Here is a 19399-nt window from a genome sequence, read left to right on the forward strand (position 1 = left end):
TTTGTACATTAGATTCAAAGCTTACAGGCAAAATTAAAATAGTTCAGTGCCTTGAGCTAAAGGTAAGAGGATCTTTCCTTTCCAGTAATCATTCCCAGTATTTCCTGCCTTTGGGATACCCTTCTGGCCAGGGGCATGGTTTTGCATGCAGATGCAAGGCTATTAACAGCACAGTGCTGAAGAAGGGCGTGTTCATTGTTGTACTTGTTGCCACATTGGAAACCCTGGTTGTATTCAAAGTCTTCTCTCATCTTAAATTCAGTCAAACGTTGGCTCTAGCATACTAAGCATTGTCTCCATGGCTACTGGAGCAACATCTGGCCTGTAGAAAGTGTCCAAACGGATTGATTACAGAGGGAACTAACTAACAAAGCACACATTTGTCCTACTCTGTTGCAGTAATCCAGTTTGAGCCACTTTCAGTGACTGTACAGAACGATAGATTTCAGCACAACACACTGCACATATGTTCTCTGGCACACGATAACATTGTGCTTGTTTAAAGAGTCATCATTGAGCCCGTCTGTAATCTTGTGTACACCGAGTAGCCCTTAACCAAACTACAGAGACCAGTTCAGGACTGTGCAAATAATGTGTTGCCTGGCAACAATGAATCTCAATTATCAACCTGAATATCGAGGCCTTGTTTACATCCCACAAAAGCCAGAGTTTACAAGGCAGGAACAGGTGTAGTTCAAGTTTCAATTTGTTTTTGATATTTAAATTCATGTCATCCCATGGCTGGTAACATGCCATCTTAGGCATAGCTAACACAAAAAGAAGCCCAAGCTGAAATGGTTCTTGGCACATCCATTTGATTGATGATGCTGAAGGCTCAATACCCAAAGTGTTGTTCTTACAAACAAGGTTAACTACAGACCTGTGGACCAATGAGCTCATTAGAAGAGTGATAAATAGAGTATAACATCCAATCACTTGATCTCTCACTGCGGGGGTGGAACTAGCATGAGAGTTCCATCTGCACAAATGAAAAAAGACACCAGACCCCCAACCTGAGACGCAGCATCACTTTTTAAATATCCCCCACTGCTGTTTAACTGTCACTCTTTACTGATGTTTACTGTACAGTGGCTATTGGGAATAGATGAACAAAAAGTTAAAAAAAAAACTTCTCAACAAAACGTTGAACCATTTTCATTGTAATGTGAATTGATGTGTGTTTTAGCCAAATAGATGAAGATTTTTAAATATACACTACCCGGCAAAATAAAAAAAAAAAAAAATAGCTGTTTGGATTTAAATGTTTATGGCAAATGGCAAATGTTTAAGAGTCAATGATCGGATCATTATTTCAGTGATTATTATATTTCTAGCATTATATGTTTGGCAACAGTTCTTCTAACCCTAATTGATGGAGTGTGTAGGTTTTTATTTAATAAACAACCATGTAGGAAGACACATCATGGCCATATTCCAGGATGACAATGCCAAGATTCATCAGGCTCAGATTGTGAAAGAATGGTTGGGAGGGAGCATGAAGAATAATAATTTTCACACATGAATTGGCACCTCTGAGTCCAGACCTTAAATGTATTGAATTTTTTTGGGGATGTGCTTGACTTTTACACTGTCAATATAAGATCTTGACCAAAAATGTATGCACCTCTTGATTGAAATAACATCACAACATTTATTAATTTTACATCAAGAGGTGGATACATTTAAAGTCTACTCCACCAAATCCTACATGGTTGTTTAAGAAACCATATAACATGCTAGAAACATAATAATCACTGCAATAATGATCCAATCATTGACTCTTAAGCATTTTCCTATTCAAATCTAAACAGCGACTTTTTTGGGGGGCCTGGCAGTATATATATTCCAGAGAGGCAGGAGCTATATGCTATCTAGGTACACACAGAAAACTGAATGCACTACACAGAGCTTTGTATGTATCCATTCATTCATAAAAATAAAAAAAGCTAAATTCCTTTAGCCTGAGGGAGAGCAGAAAGTGGCATCCATCAAACTAACCCTCAGCACTAAAGCAAAAGAACAACCCAGCTGACTATAAACTTGGTACTTCAGTGGCAGGTGGGAAGCCACTGAAATGTTTCAATGAAGCAAATGAATTGACACTGCAAGGATATACCACAGCCATTCCTGCTGGGGTAAAAGCAGCTTTGAATTTCCTGCAGCTGTGTTTACACTCTCATTCACTCCACCAGAGTAACCATGATGGAGTGTAATGTGCAGTTTTGGTCATCACAGTATAATCAACCGGAGATAAGCATGAGGTGTGGCGCCCTTTTGCTCTTTTTTTATCTCATTATTTTTGTATTTTTTTAAGTCTGAGGGGTGGACATGAGTCTCTTATCTGATGCAATTTTTTTTAGCAAACGAGAATGTTACCACATATTTCATATTTAACTACTTATGTTTAGAGAGTGACATCGAAACCACATATTTTTTTATATTTAAATACAATAACTAAAGGCTCACTCACCAAAACCAATATGCCTCCTTATAGCTTTTGCAAGCGTCAAACAGTACTTTGTGTCTCTCTCATTGCAAGAAGGTTTCTGCCTTTGTGAGTTCCAGTGTGACAGAGCTCTCAATCTTAATGGTTAATCTTAGTGGTTGTAATAAATCAGCATTTCTAATCTTCTGCTCTTGCTTTTTCCCAAGAGAGTAATATTGATTTCTTTTGCAGTGCTGCTTAATTTGAAATTCACAAATTGACATCAAGTCTATTTATTAAAACCACCTCTGTTATGCTCTACTTCTGTTTAAAACTGTCTTCTGCTTACCTTAAAAGATGTGCCTCCGATGCAATATAATAAGTGAAAGCTTTAAACACAGCTCGTCACGTTCTTTACTGATAGACATCGACTGTCTCCATTCGGCTAACAATCCAATCAGTTTCCTGTTCATTCTTCACTTCTGTTGGTTAAAATGTGTAATTACGTGGAAGAGAAGTCCATAAAAAAAAGATGCATTTGCAGCAGCTGATGTGGTTTGGGCACCATTGGCTTTTAGATCTCTGTAATTATGAGGCGCTTGAGACTTGTTACCTCAAGTATGATCACCCAAGCCTTCTGTTAGCAAAGCTCACAAGGCCAGGGCATGAGTATAGAGTAGATGTGTGACAAAGTAAAATTACACTGCTTAATAATTGATGGGGTTGAAAACTAAATTGTGTGTGTGTGTGTGTGTGTGTGTGTGTGTGTGTGTGTGTGTGTGTGTGTGTGTGTGTGTGTGTGTGTGTGTGTGTGTGTGTGTGTGTGTGTGTGTGTGTGTGTGTGTGTGTGTGTGTGTGTGTGTGTGTGTGTGTGTGTGTGTGTGCGAGAAAGAGAAGGACGCTCAGCTTGACTCCTCCTTCCAAAGTAATGAGTACTGTCACTCTGTAATTGATCTGCTGTACGAACCGCCCTTTTCTGTGTTTGATCTTCTACTACTCAAGTCTACAGCTATATTTTCACAATGCACGAAGAGACCTACTCTGTATCACTCTGGTTAAACAACAGGATTAACGGTCTCTCCATCAGCACTCATTCAGTCAAGAGAAACGTATCCGTTTACTTAGAAATGACAGCAAAGCTTCTGTAGAAAAAAACTAGGCTACACATAGAATGGGATTTTCCATTATTATCATATTGTGTGAATTTGTGTAATCTGGGACACCTAACTTCTTTACACGCCTGCTAACATGGAATTTATGTTAGCATTATCATATAGGGTTAAGTCAGAAAAATGATTATACTCCACTACACTACCTCAAACACCAGCCACTGATCACCATTTCAGTCACGAAAACCAAGTCACTCCTTATAATTCCAATAAATACTGCCTTGCCGTGATGATTTTCAGCTTCTGTAGACTGTTGTCTTATTCTTTATCACTTCAATAATTATACAGACCGCATTAGTTATCAGACTTGTACGCATCACATTTCCCCAGGAAGAGGTTCACACTAGCTTATATAAACAGATACAGTTAAATAAGGTATTGCAGTCAGTGACAAAAATAAAACCCAAATAACCTTTGTAACTGTATAATTTAATATTCTACTCACTGTTAGATTCTACACATTCTAGATTCTACAAACATTTGATCCGTTTAAAATTACATACCTAATGGAAAGTTCAGAGTGTTCTACCTTCTCTAATAATGTCTTTGTATTTTATTTTATTTTCATTATTTTCAGTCTATAGACAGCTGAATTGTCTTATTCATGCATGGGAGTTTTTTTGGGGGGGGGGGGGGGTCATCCTGGGGCTATACTGGCTAATCATGGAGCAACATTGAGCACAAATGAAAATAAGCAGAGCTTTAAGACCTTTTTGATTTTCTCTGACACTTTCAACATCAGAGCCAAAAGAAACATCAAGTGTTTGGGGTAAATGTGATTTACCTAAATTATGAAAGCTTCCCATAGCCAGTTGTGTGTGGTACTGATGCTCCTTCACACTAAATGGATAAATCTATAATCAAGTGGTCTACTGCCTGGTGGCCATTTTGTGGTGGAAAACGAATCACTTCCACACCGTGGACACTTTATTCACCAGAGCAAATTTAGTGACTAGAAATCCCATGAGAGAAATGGAGGGGTTTCATGCATGCCACCCGAGCTGCTCTCAGCTGCTCAAGTTACGCTATTAAATGCTGGAGGGTTGCTCATATAAGAGCATTGTGTGTTGAATCCCAAGATATTTGTTTTGTAAAGTTCACAGAAGTACACAAACAGTCTATAAATAATTACCAAGTGATCCTTATCCAATTGTCGTTCCAAACAAACAAAGATCACTTGAAGAAATTTGGGGTCTAAACAACGTTGGACCCCATTGAATTAATTGTATGAACATTAAAAAACACAATGCTGCTATGGTGTTCTGGGCGGATACTTACTGGCAAAAGAGCCCACTCCCAAGTCTCTATGATTTTTTGGTACCTATATAATCTTTTTTTCAATTCAGTCTTTGTGATTTTCACCTGCTTGCCTGAAAAAAAAACAAGCCTCAAAATGTAAGGTTTCGTTGATATCCATAGTCCAGTTTTAACAAGCACCTTTAAAAACAATACTGGCTAGTGGCTACTGAAATAATCTCCAATTTGTCTATCATTCTAAATTATTCTCCTTTACAACAAAACTCAAAACTACAAAAGGTAACCAAGAGAATATGTGAACATATAGAGGTCCAATGCTAAAATAATCAGAAAGTTTGTGTCTTTCCGTGCCACCCTGCCATCTGTGACCATCTGTGCTGTCGTTACTATGAAATCATAAAGGCTGATGGTCTCTAGCTTGATGGCACAGTGCGATTATGGGGGCATGGTGTCTGTACAACAGTGCATATATAGTAGCACGTCATCCTCACGGCACAGATGGATCCCCACCGTGATCCTAAGGCCAAAGTTTTCCCCATGGACCCAAGTGAATGCCCTGCACAGCGAGGAGTCCAGTAATTCAGCTTAAAACTAATCCACCTTTAAGACACTCACTTTGCCCTAACCACGTGTTAACCTCACAGTATCATGAAGTACACTTACTGACATACGAGCTGTCACAGTAACCTCAGGTGTGTCCCTAGCCTTAATATAACTGAGTCACACAGTGCAATTATGCAGTTACACTCATTACACTGATCACAAACTGTACTATGTAGTCAAATGAGAAGTGTCTCACATTTAAAGATTACGTAACAGATTTTCACCTTACCGTTCTCCTGTGCGACATGTTTTCCCATGAGCACCCACTGTTTTGTTGCTTAGTTACATCTAAAGTATACGATCTGCCCTCTTAACGCTTAGCTTTGTTTGTTCATTGTGTTTTGTTTATTTATTTAGGAGTTATTTGTTTAGGAGTCAGGGGTGTGGTGTTGCCAATTTGATTGACAGGTTGGGTGTCCACCCTTGTGAGGTCAGAGGTTGTAACTGTGACCTGTTTCCCGGACAGTACAGATCAGCTGAGAAATACCTCCAATGCCTGCCGGCTACATTGTACCGTCCCCTTCCACACCCTGCCCCATGCATGCCGCCCTACAAATACCACGCAATTCCCAGAAACCCTTTATATTTGTCCCCCTGAGCTGCTTCGGAAAGCTAGAGGGAGAATTTAAAAAAGAAGACCATTTTTCACTTGCCTTTTTGGCCAACAGACTATCCTTCTATGTCTATTAACAGCCTTAAAGGAGCAAGTGAGCTAACTTAACCTCCAGAAACAAATCATTTTATTTTTGGCAGCCATTTCATGGCACGGCGAGACACCCACTAACCCCATCCAGCTGTCCCTTCTGCTCTTTACTCTGGGTGCAAGGCTTTCTTTAGGCCAGGATTAGTTTACCTCTGCAGGAGTGATCTCTCTCTCTCACACACACACACACACACACACACAAGGAGAGTGACAGGTTGACAGGCTGTACGGGGCTCCTCACTGGCCTTCATAAAGCTGACTTACAGTAGATGCAGGTGAATCAACAGTGCAGCCATTCTCTGAAGACTATGCATCCTGAAATAGCCCTTCAGGGCAAACACCTTTTGTTGTTGAAGCAACACCCCTGTGGTCGTTTACGACTCTTTGAATTGCTCAAAGAACTGACTGACCCACAAAGTAAGGCAGTTTTAAAGTTGCCAAGTGTTTCAGTTGGACTTAAATTAGCATGCATGATGTTTTCCATCATGAAATTATTTCAAGGTGCTCTAAGTAACTTTTTAATGGAAATACACAGTTTAATTTACTCTACTCCCTAACAGATATCCCTGAAATAAGTTTCTTTTTGATGACACCGGTTTTGTAAACAGAAAAAAAAGCTAGGGGGATAGGCATTACTTTATATCCAGTTATTTAGAAAGCTACAGAAACACTCTCTGCTTGTCTATCTTTTTTTTTTTTGTGTTCAGGGTTCCCATTTATCTCAATAGCGGTTTCTCGGCTGGCGCAGGACTGAACCTGAAATTTTCTGTCTTTGCTCATGAACCACAGAATTGTTTAGCCATATCACTCTGAGTCTGCATTGATAATGTCATGACAACACTGATTATCTGATGTAACTATCAGGCAGTTAGTTACATCACGTTTCTAAACATGATGTTCACGGAGTGGTGACAAGACCTCTTGTGTCTCCTTTTAAACAGCAGGCTTTACCCAGTAGGAGGCTAATCTGTATTCCACTCACTTTCCCACTCTTTCTATCACTGTTCTTTAATGTTTGTTTATCCTGAGGCTTGGAGAATAATTTCATTAGCTACACTGACTCTCAAGGGGCTTTGAGACTGCAGTGCAATGACTTCATACGTGAGCTGATGACGTCACAGGCGTCCTTGACAGATGTTTAGCTGTGTTCTCAATACTGTCTAATTAACTGTTAATTAGACTAAATAGATCTAATCGAATCTAATAGAAATAATTCGATCTAAATAGACTCATAGCAAAATCTTTTGCAGTCAAATGAAGTTCTGCAGATAGATTTAACAGATCTTATGATTTGTGGAACACATTTTGTTGGAAATTTGAGCTATATGCAGAAATTGTGTAAACTGAAAGCCACATTCTCAATAAAGCTGCAATGTCATTTCTGCACCACTTGCGTCACCAAATGGAATTGCAAAAATAATGACTGTTTTCAAACAGTTTCCCCCCCCCTAATTTAACGGGGGTAAGACTCCAGACATCACTTTCGATAATGTCTTCATTAGTATAGCATACTGTAGTCAATAGATCTTTTATAGTCAGTAATGTACATAAAATCATGTCCTTTGTTTAAGAGGTTGTAAAGGACATCTGCTGTAAATTATTGCTGTTTGTCTTGCCAAGTCCATGTGATTTCTCACCTCACACTGCCACTGATAAAACATCCACTGCCCAGTGAACAACTCAATCTAGTCCTCTAGCGCTAAGTTAAATTCATATGGTGAAAATTAACTACCATGTACACTTGGAGATGTGTTTAAACAGAGCCCCTAAATAAATGGCTTGGTCAGCTATCTCTGGCCCACGGCACATCAGGCCCCTGCGGAAGTCATAGAGCCGTTTAAAGACAAGCGCCTAGCATGTGCTGACGGACATGGGGGATCCGCTTTGGCAGTCTTGGCAAAGGCTTTTATGAAACTTATTGAATGATGCGGTTCCAAAAACAGGCCCCATGCACAGCGCGATCCAGATGAACCCATTCACCCAGACCTGCACTCTCTAAGACACCAAAGTGACCCTGTGCGTGTCAAAACATGAACATGAACGGTGAACCAACCATCTACATTTATGACCTTAATTTATGATGCAAACAACCTTATCAGCAATGATTAGATTGATAGACAACAATTTTCTTTTTAATGGGAATCACTTTTCCCACTGCAAAGCTTTGATGAGCTTGGACTTTATATGGTTTTACTCCAGGTAACTCAATACAACATTTGCTAAATAACTGCAAATGCATCCACATTACTGTCCATGATTCATACCTGATGCATTAACTAATGTTAACCAATTGCACCTTATTGTAAATTCTTGTTTTATGTAGTATGAAATGCAACACAAATAACCAGCTTTCCATTAGTTGTATGGGCTTTGTTTTTAATAGTTCTTGTTCACTAGCTCTTATCCAGTTGGATGCAGATATATTCGAGTGTTTTTGATGAGCAGTTGTGAGTTTCATCCACATTTGGTGGCTCTCATTTAAAAAAAAAAAATCTGAAGAAATTTAAATTGAAAGAGGAACAGCTACTTTTAGAAACACATGCAACCCTTTTACTGGTTATTGCTGATGAGAGGTCTTCTGGTTACAGATTTGACACTGTCGTAATCTCCAAGAATTAATACCGACTGCTGAGGTGGTAATTTGTGGCACTGCTGTGCTTGCAGTCAAATATAGAAAGTTACATGGACACATTGGCACAGTGCAAAATCTCACTATGCACAAAAAAAAAGGTGCTGGTCCCTCTGAGAGATAAAGATTGCACGATGCAGTACTCTGTGAACAGGTGTTGTTCCAGCACGCGGGTGCATGTCACTTTAGGATGGATCAGAGGAGGAGCTCAAACTATTGATTACAAACAGCAGAGCGAAAACAGACCAGTGGTGAAAGCTTCGTGATGGCCTTAGATAGGCAATAATCTGTAGGAGTAAGTGTATAAACATGCACACATGCTTTGGTAGAGATCATATGACATTGAGCATGTGCACAGGATTGACACCTCATTGTAAGTGATTTGGAGCGTGTGCCTGAGAGACCATAATGGTGGCCTTCCAGTTTTAAAGGCAGGTCTGATACTGAAGTAGCAACTGTGGCTGTAAGCCTAACATTTCACTAGAAATCTGATAGGCAGATGAATGACCTCGGCATAGGAGAGCTGTCTGTAAATGTACTGCAGCTGTTGATACATGTATGTTTCTTTCTTAAAGGTCACATTCATAGGAATTGTACTGTTTCATCAGATGCTCACAATGTTTGTTTAATAGAGAAATAAGGCACTGGAGGGCCTTTGTTACATTGATTTTCCCATGGGTAAACAGGTTTTAGATCTCCTGTGCACTGTGCCTAAAAATCACTTTAACACATTACCCTGACTGAGTGGCTTGTTGGATTTATCAAATGCAATAGCAATATGATAAAATATACCACATAATAAACATTTCACAAAGTAATGCAGAGAGTTTGTGGCTTTTGGTCCGTTTTTTATAAGATAAAATACACATCAGACAATTTGTTTTGGTTTAACTTTCTCTTAAGTGTTTTTATGACAGAAAGAAATCTGTTCTGTTCGGTTATCTGTTACAAAATAGTTTATGTTCTTCCCACAGAACACTAAACTAAACATTACTTTGTGCTTCCTTATGGGCATTATTTCTACATAAACTTTTAACTTGACCTGAGGACTGTTCTTTACCCTTTCTGTTTGTTTCAAGTGAACTTTCAGGTAGCTTATCAAATTATTGAGGCAAGCTGTCGTTTGCGTCAGAAGTAACAAGCATGGATAATCGTCTCTTGGATTGTGTCCTAAATAAGGGCTTATTCAAGGTTGTGTAATGCTTATAAGGATGCAGAGGCAGTTTTTCTGACAGCTGAACATCTCTTAAAATTATCAGAAGATATTGGTAAATTAATTTGCTTATGAAAGAATTGAGAAATAAAATAAGAACAGGTTTATTCAATGTCTGTTATCAGAATTTACTTTTCCCTAAAGTAACGGTTAATAGTTAATGACCTAATATTGCAGAGCTTAAAACTACTAAATGCATTTAAGTTACTCTTTGATGTCTCTCTTTACAATAAGGATCAATTCATTAACTTTATGCATTAGGTATCATGAACTAAAATGGACAATACTTCTAAATACTACTAATTTACAACTATAAATTAACAATGAACAATATATATATAAATTAACCTAGATTAAGAAATGCTGTAAAAATGCTCATTGTTCAAATATTCATGATACCTAATGCATTAACTACCTTACTGTAAAGTGTTACCAATTACCCTAGAAACTAATCTGCAATATAGACCATTTAGAAACAATCTTGAGTAGTTTCTCTGAAGGTCCAGAATGGTCCTTAACATATGAAATCGGAGTTAACATGTGTAAAAAGAAAGACATAAACGCCTCAACTGAAAAACATGTATATGTCTCAGTCACAACAGAGAGCCCTCTTGCCATAATGCACATTGTGGCAGTGACATGCACTCCTGAATTTTTAAATCACAATATAACCCTTGTGGTTTGCCATGAAAGGGCTTGTTATGCCCTCTAGTGGAAAGTACATTCTAGTACATGTTGGCTTACAGGTCTATTTGGAGACACATTTCTCCCCTGGTGTACTTTCAAACAGGAGTAGACTTACTATTTACCTATATTTCCTTAGAACATTTTTATTATTATACCAATTTACAATACTCTGACAACTTTTGTAATGGCAATTTGGTAGTTCGGTCAGTGCGTTCAACATGGGGCCCATCCTGCTGTTATTCCCTGTAGGAATGAGAGGAATGTCTGTCAGTTGGAGAGAAAAAGGTCAGGCAGTGCTGGGACAAGGCTGTGGGGGGAATGCAACCATGGGTAATGCCTGACCAGATAATCGAAGCGTGAAACCAGGGAGCTGTTACACCCATACACAAGCACAGCAGGGGGAACAGGACCTGAGAAACAGGCCACATGCACACACACACACACAATCATACACACACACACGCACAGCAATGAAGCTAAGCCAGGGCCGCTGAAGACCCATGTTGTGACATGTTTGCTTACTGCGGGAAAAAGAGATTGTTACACATGTCCCAGCCTTAAGCACTCTAAAGCAAAGTTGCAAAGCACTTCTGTCATCTTCAATATCAAAGTTCCATTCCTTATGAAACCTCAGAGCCACTGTATTTCATGTGCTATGACTGAAGAATGAAGAATGCGAAAATTCTGCTCTGACTTCATTGGTGAAACAGCAGTGGTGATCACACGCATTTTTGAATTGTGTGTGTGTGTGTCTTAGAAGTTTGGTACCTTTAAGAAAATGCCTAATGCTAAAGTGATCTAAACTGCTAAACTTTACATTTAGCAACAGCAATTACATTCATTATTCACAACTGTACTTGTAGATAACGCTATCATCAGACCCCTGGTATCCAGTCCTTCTGGGAATTTGTGATTCGCCGTACATGTTTGAGCCATGCCTGCTGTAAGCGTAGGCAAATCAATGATTAACCACAATACTGCCACTTACACTTTTAATTAAGTGTCCTTCAAATGACTTTTAACAGCAATGATTAGTTGGAAATATAATTAATGAGCTTTTTTTATTGACACTTTTATTGACATGTTGTTATTGACATGAGTTTTGGCTGTGTAGGCAGTGTAAATCTGCAAATATCCACGTTAAAAGATTATTTTGATGCTGTGTGATGAGATTTATAATGAATTTATATATCTATTACTTCAACATTATCGTTATTGTCATTGGCATGAACAACAAGGACAATGACAACAATATAAAAAAAAAAAACACACTTTAACTTGAATGTTTTTATTTCTGCAAGATATCGCAGTGCTGGGTCAAAAACCAATGCTGGTCATGGGACCATTGTTTTGAATTTAGCAATAAATGTGAACAAGTTAAGTTCCCATGTCCCTTTAATCATTATGAAATGCACAATAAGAATTTATCCTCAGAATTTAGAAGTTGTCACTGAAAGATAATCATTAGCAATAACTTATAACAACAGTACCAGGATAAAAGTAAAATTTTAGAATCATGATATCATTCTGGTTAGAATTGACTTTTAAATGACATGGCAGCTTTATATGTATATAATCAGAGGGTTGGGCTGAGGGCAATTGTAACACACAAAATGTATTTAATTCATATGTTGGCTAAAGCAATGACACTTTCAACATATCCTCAGTAAAGTTCTCTTTATGCCTTAGAAAAAGTGCAATCGATTCCCTGCCTGAGAAATTTTCAAGAAAAACTGATTTACATCTATACTATATATATCTTTTTTATAGTCACTATACAATATTTCCTCATGGCAATGAGGTTGAGGGCAATGGTAACAAAAAAAAAATACTGCATTGAAAGATCAATGTACCACTTTTGCTTTAAACACAAATTCCTGACAGATTACCATATGAATTTGATACTGAAAGATGCTAATAAGTCCCAACCACTGCTACAATAGGTGACGTAATGAGGGTGACTTCTTCTAATAAGTTATTTATTACAGCCTAATCTTTCTCATAGGTCTTTTATAGCAAATGCACATGTACACAAAAGATGGCAAATCTGTAGTCGGCTATGATGGACAATAAAAAAATTGCCCCCTGCCCCATATCTCACAGTAGATTCAGCTCAACTGAGGAAATTGTATTGATTTCAAAAGAAAAGAAAGGCCATGAAAAGTGGGGAGAAGAAAAATGATTACATTCCTCCTCAGAAAGACAGATTTGATTCTTGATTCATACCAGTCCAGGGATCTTAACACCCAGGAATGACTTTATAAAGCTCCTTGGAGGCACTTCCTGTACCTGTGCACCAGTGCAACCCTCAGGGTCCAGATCTGATATGTTTTAATGATCCTTTGGGCTTCCATGGAAATAAAAAAAAGAAAGATGATTGGTGATACAGCAATAACTTGAGCTTTGCACAGGAGAGGGTTATGACCATGAGTCCAATAATCACTGAAAATCAGAAAAAGTGTCAAGAGATTGGACAGATGTCTCTGTTTTGCTTTATTGTCTCTTAACGTGAACAACATGAATTTGTGATCTTGGTGAACCGTCTGTGATCCTTTGTGCACAGAGCAATATTAGCTTTTGAGTTCCCTTGTTTAGCTTGTTAGTTTACTCTGCAGCCATCTTGGTTTGCCTTTCAAGCCGCATGCCTCATCTCTGTGCGACACAGGCGTTTTGGAGAAGGTGTCGGGCATGTCATGGTGATTTTGGGAAGCTTCTGTCCTTGGGAGTTGCAGAGCTCCACGGTGCACTTCATCAGGGAACTGTATGGGCCCCTATGTGCAGGCAACAGATCCACCTGGTCCTGGTGACAAGAAATGTGGACCTGTGGCAGAGCTGCGCGATAAGGCAGTGGAGAGTGTAGGATTTGGCGGCACAGATGCTCCTGGAACTCAGAAAATGGCTCCAGCAGGTGTGCTGCCAGTGGGCAGTCAAACACTCCTCTGTTTGGTGCTTTTTTCAGCACAGACCTCAGGGGCTGGCACGCTCTGTCAGTCTGCCTCATCTGTTGCATGGTGTCAGGACTGATAGGGTACACTGCCTGCACTACAGGACTTTGGAAAGTGAGTCGAGATCTCGGGGACACTCCAGAGGCTTTGGCAGGAACCAAGCAGGGCCCATTTCCTTGAACAGTGTGCACCTTGACAGACAGAGACGTCTGCCCGACAGGTACAATTTTTGGATGCATCAATGCATGAGCAGGTTTAGCTGAAAGGAATTCCATTTTGTCCGGCCTTTTTCATAAGAGAATGAGAATAATTAGATGTTGAAATACTATATACTAGTTATATGCATAAAATGAATAAGCATGCACACTTTGATGAACCAGATGCTTGCTTAGGCTAGGGTTAGCGGTTTGTTAACTTTGTTGCATAACTTTAAGTATGTTGCATGTGTTCATTTTGTGCTACAAACAAGAATTATACCTTAAATTGAGCTGCCATTGAGTTGTGCTATTACTTTTCGAAGCAAACAGACATACTTTTTTTTTGCTTGGTGGACAATAAAACAGGAAAAAACTTATTATATCCAAATTATACCTAGTGAGTGACCAAATTATATCTAGTGACCAGAATATCTTACAGACTTGGGCCAGGGAGCAACCACCTAACAATGACTCAGACCCCTCTAGTAACCACTTAAAAAACACTCTAACAACTACCCAGAACACTTTAGCAACATTGTAGCAATGCACTAAAAACCCTTAGAAATGTTCTGTTTAAACAGAGAAAGGTTTAGCAGCAGAGTTTGCCTTTCAGTATAAGAATGAAAGAAACATGGGTCAGGTGCAAGCAACAGAAATGAGATCAAGCATATAGCTGCAAGAGAATTCAATTAAAATTGTCTAAAATTGTTTACCACATATTTATTTAGTTAAAGCGTTCTTTTTTTCTGAAACGATGTCACTATATATATTCCAAACCCTATCTGCCTAGTTGACTATAGGTACACCGCAAAAAGTTCCACTACAGGAAAGGTTGTCAGGTTTTCAATCACATTAAGATTCAATTACCATTTCTGTTACTAATCGCATTCATCAGTGATGGTCCTGGCAAGCATATCTGAAACTCACTGCAAGTGGAGACAAATGTAATCTTTGTATTTTATCTCGGCAAAATCTAGGCATTTAAACAAACTCTCTGTACTACAACCAGACCTGACTGTGTAGCTGTTTGCACTGTGTAATTCCACTTTATTGGGACACTTTAATTTCAGTTTATTAGCTCAGCTGTGGGGGCTGATAGTAATTGAATAGAAGCCTACATGCCCTCTCTCTGCCTCTCAGTTCTCAACGCTGATCTCCACTCTCTCTCCCTCGCACCTCACAGCCTCAAATAAATGAGGGAAGCAGAAAAATACTTGCCCACGTGATGCCGAGACTAACCAGGCTTTAAATCATTAATAAGCTGAAAATGACTCTGCATATATCTGCCGGGCGAGATATTGACTGTGCCTTTTCATTTTCGTTCTGTGAATTTAACAGCGCTCCAAATGCAGAACGAAGCCATGCCTTCTGCCTACACTGACAAGTATGAAATCATTTTAGGCTACTTTCCTCTAGCCTAAAAGCGAAGGGCACTGAATTCTGCTGGAAAGTCCTGTTCTTATTGTCAGGTTTTAGATGGCCAGTCAATAGGTGGTTGATTTGATATTTGTGCTGACGGTTTTAAGTTAACAGTGGCATGACTTTTTTTTATGAAGCAAGATACAATGTACATTAAATGTACTTGCAAAGGGTGGTTGTTAATAGAAAAAGGGAGGCAATACCTGCATCCAGACCTACAAGGAGGTCTCGGGGGGTCTGTTTCCTTCCCATTATTTCTGGATTTGGTGATTGGTGGGAGTTTGGAGACAGTTTTGAATCCAGTGCCTTTCACAATCAAACTGCACCTGGTAAATCATACGTTTCAGCAATGAACATATTATGCCACTGAATAACAATTGGCCATTGGTAAACAATTAGTGGTGTACGAAGTCTCTATTAAAGGAATAGTTCAGATTTGAGGGTGATTAAATGACAACATTTTCATTTTTTGTGTGAATTATTCCTTTAAAACATGTTGCTTACAAAGTTGCACTTATATCGCTTATGGCTCTCGCAACTTTTCCAAAGCACTTCCCCTCGGGTGAATCCCCGCCACCATTTTGAAATGCGTTCAACTTCGTCAAGTGGACGAGGGAAGTTTATTTTGGCAGACTCTCGACCCCTTGATTTTGACAGAGGGAGTCTACTCGTATGTGCACTTCAGGCAGATCCATAAAACACACTGCAACACGATTGTAACGGTGTAACAGCAACTAGCAGAGGTTGCACTTAATTTACCCACAAGTGATCAAGGGCTTAGGGGTGTCCAAACTCGTCCTGGAGGGCCACTGTTCTGCAGAGTTTAGCTCCAACTTGCCTCAACACACCTGCCTGGAAGTTTCTAGTATACCAGTAAGACCTTGATTAGCTGGTTCAGGTGTGTTAAACTGGAGTTGGAGCTAAACTCTGCAGGACAGTGGCTCTCCAGGAGCAGGATTGGACACCCCTGGCTCAGGATGTTCTATTTAAACCTATTACAAGGGTTCTGCAAGTAGTAGGCACTCTTGCAATGTAAGCAAGGACGTACATCCAAGTGAACGAGACGGAAGGACGGGCATAAAAAAGTGGACCAAAACACAGCCCTGGAAGGATCTGTATTCAGTACCTGGTGCTTATGAGAGGGGGTAAACTGATGCGACTCTCAGAATGTCTGTATGACCTCTTGTCTCTGGGGTGGAGGGTTAATGTAGTCATCACCGCTGGCAAGCTCTTGTGACTCCTAACATCATCGTCGTCATCTTCATCCCTGAGTGGCCCCCTTACACCAGGGAGACGGGGAAGGTTGGCAGTTACATCCTGTGTAAAACAAGCAGGGTTGGTGCATACCTACATGGGAGGTTCTAGCTGCCATATAATGAGTGATAATGTACAATTAGCCAGATAAATTGCTAAATAAACAGGTTGATTAGGATCATGTTGTATCCAGGGGTGTATTTTGCAACTGTATATTATCCCACTTGTTACGATCCTACTTTCAAAATAAATGGATGTAAGTTGAAATTGCTTTATTATAGGAGAAAACAGAGTGAGGAGTGATACGAGTTACTAATGTGGGAGACTGGCTACCAGATACATGTGTCAAATATAAAGGTTAATGGTCAGTGGTCAGTGGATAATTCTGCAGTGTTTACCCCATGTTGCAGGAATGAGACCGGTTCTGAGAAATGTGATGGTACAGGTGAAACATCACGAAAAGGGGACTGGCTTCTGTGTTTCCTAATTTTGTTGGAGGGCCTGTTGACACAGCAAGTGATTTGGATATATCAATGCATAATAAGAGACACAAATAAGACTAATTTACACTGAAAGTAATAGTAAGTTACTTTACAAAAGTTACTCTTGAAGATTAACCTCAAACATGCATGATGTTTAAAGCTGTAAATGTTTTTTGTCTGTTTGTTTGTTCTTGCCATTTATAGTCATATACGTGTATTAAAGTGTGTGCATATATATGTATATATTACCAGTCTCCTTTCCCATCCATTGGAAGGCCTTTGCCAGAAAAGCCCATCCTGATTCTTATTTACCCTTAAAAGAACAAGTTATTAGAACACAAGCACAAAGATATTGACATACCAAATTAACTTTAATCAATATTACCAAACCTCTCCCTTCTATAAATAATTGTTTAATTAGAGATATTCTTGAGCAATGATTTGGTTTTTATCTTTACCAACAGGATTTCAAGAATTCCATTAGTCTTCAAGAAGTCCATTAACATATAAATAGGTGTTTCATTGCATAAATTCAATGCATGTGCGCTGAAAATATATTTTAGCCACAGTGCAGATAATTCATCTACTGATACATCAGGATTGTTTTAAATCAATCTCATGCTTTAAGACATTAATCAAACACAAAATCTACCATGAAATATAAAGCATGTTGCCGGCCCATTTCCCTCTGCATTACCTCATATTCCCTTTTTCTCAATTTAAAAATGTTCAGTGCCAGATTAAAGATTAAGCATGATGGAAACTATAGAAATTAGTGTATTCCAACATTGCAGGCAACAACAAATAAAACAATATAATAATGTAATAAAATATGCACTGTTTAGCACAGCTTTGAAACATTGGCATTATTCACCTTTCAGTTCTGATAACAATACATTTCATTGAATATAACTTCTTGAAGTGCAACAATAGTACTTTAGACTGACAAATATCCTGTTTTGGCATCAGTAATGTTTGGGAAAACGTCAGATAATGATAAAACTTACCATGGGAATGCAGAATATCAATAAGACCGCTCAGTGGAAAGGCTGGCCACCGCCTCACACTGAGGACAATCCAAAGCACTGCAAGTCAGGACATTACCATGACCACCTTAACAGACCAGTCAAAATCCAAGACAACAAAATTCTCCGCTGTTGATTGGGTGGCTGTGTCCCAGAACCCCACACAGAGTTGAGAACAACCTCTTTCTCTGAAATGATTTGTAAAGGGTCATTTATATCAGAACAGAAGCAAACTAAGAATGATGACTCAAAATAATAAAGATCATTTTATGTTATTTGCACAAGATTATATAATACAGTAAAAGAGCCGCCCTAACTTATCTTTTGAAGTTGGTTACCTGGCCACAAAATGAGCTCACATCATTTCATCCAATCTAAACCAACAATATAGTTCATGATCGTGTTCCAGTTCAGAGAAACTAAATACAGACATTTGTCAGTGCATAGACTTTACTCTGGCACGTAGCTAGTGTAAGCGTCATTAGTGAGATGAGATGAGTTATATTCCCCAGTAGGGGGTGAGGTCTCCTTGCATTGTTTAAATCCGGCTTAGAGGTGAAACATTAAGCTTCAGGCTTTAAAGCAGCTACAAGCAGCTGCTCAGCGGGCCATGGAGGATCTGTCAGCAGTAGGGAATCATTAATCTGCAGTGTGCTTTTTACAGCCTCCTGCTGCGTTCTCCCATAGGGCAGTGCAGACAAACACTCCGTCATCATTATAAAACACATTTCATCTGTAATGATGATTAGCCCATTTTTTGGCTTGCTCGCAATAATATGATCACATATATACAGTTTGGAAGGGAGGTCTGTGCCGTAGGCTTCCTGTTGTCTTTTGTAAGTGAGAAAGCTTTTTAGACAAAACATTGTTTGTAATGTTGATAACTTTCTGTGACATCTATCTGTTTTGACTGCTGTAAAATGTCTAAAATTAGTGTGAACACCTTGCAAGGCAACATTGCCGGCCTACATCTGTCCTGATGAGCGAACGATCACGTCTGTGCATTAGCCCTCACACCTCTGATGCAAATCAGGCCACTGTAAATTGGGCTTTAATAGCATTTGCGTGACTCATTAGCGTGCAAATTGGAAGTGGGTTCATTTAAGCGATGACAAACTGCTAATGTACTTTCATGCTTCCAGCAGTCTAGAAGCAGATCAAAACCCTGTTTAGAACTCTTCTGCCCTCATATTAGCCTGTTTGTGTCATATTAGCCTCATGGCATGTTGACATGATGATATTTTCAAGTTTTTGTTAGCTTATAAAAATGAATTGCCACGGCTTGTTCACCATGCATGGGTTGAGTCGATGACCTTTGCAGTGTTGCTTTGTTTTTCTAATGATCAACACAGACTGACTGAGGACAGACGTCAGAGCTGACCAGGTCTTCA

General features: G+C 39.2%; 1 protein-coding gene across 4 annotated transcripts; it reads right to left on the reverse strand.

Annotated features, from left to right (window-relative positions):
• Positions 1 to 13162: 13162 nt before the first annotated feature.
• On the reverse strand, positions 13163 to 18461 carry si:dkey-39a18.1 (uncharacterized protein LOC557637 homolog). 4 transcript variants are annotated; one of them, XM_056257472.1, is made up of 7 exons: positions 18347 to 18461; positions 17991 to 18196; positions 17233 to 17296; positions 16900 to 17002; positions 16374 to 16564; positions 15451 to 15573; positions 13163 to 13916 (listed from the first exon to the last, which is right to left on the reverse strand). In XM_056257472.1, exons 3-7 carry the CDS (start codon positions 17277 to 17279, stop codon positions 13319 to 13321), a joined length of 1062 nt encoding a protein of 353 aa, XP_056113447.1. In that variant the 5' UTR covers positions 17280 to 17296; positions 17991 to 18196; positions 18347 to 18461; the 3' UTR covers positions 13163 to 13318. The 4 variants fall into 4 exon arrangements, with proteins under 4 accessions (XP_056113447.1, XP_056113446.1, XP_056113449.1 ...); XM_056257471.1 differs by lacking the exon at positions 18347 to 18461 and having other exon boundaries at positions 17991 to 18197; XM_056257474.1 differs by lacking the exons at positions 15451 to 15573; positions 18347 to 18461 and having other exon boundaries at positions 17991 to 18201.
• Between the last annotated feature and the right edge of the window lie 938 nt (positions 18462 to 19399).

This window comes from Rhinichthys klamathensis, unplaced genomic scaffold, assembly GCF_029890125.1.
Source record: "Rhinichthys klamathensis goyatoka isolate OS25496 unplaced genomic scaffold, OSU_Roscu_1.1 h1tg000139l_1, whole genome shotgun sequence".
Taxonomy (NCBI): Eukaryota; Metazoa; Chordata; class Actinopteri; order Cypriniformes; family Leuciscidae; genus Rhinichthys; species Rhinichthys klamathensis.

Excerpts from the sequence above, each read along its gene's own strand:
- si:dkey-39a18.1 (XM_056257472.1), bottom strand. The coding sequence starts at position 17,279 with ATGGGCTTTTCTGGCAAAGGCCTTCCAATGGATGGGAAAGGAGACTG. Across the intron at positions 17,003-17,232 it reads ATGGATGGGAAAGGAGACTG|GCCCTCCAACAAAATTAGGA; the intron begins GTAATATATACA and ends CTGTGTCAACAG. Across the intron at positions 13,917-15,450 it reads CCTTGTAGGTCTGGATGCAG|GCCGGACAAAATGGAATTCC; the intron begins GTATTGCCTCCC and ends CTTATGAAAAAG.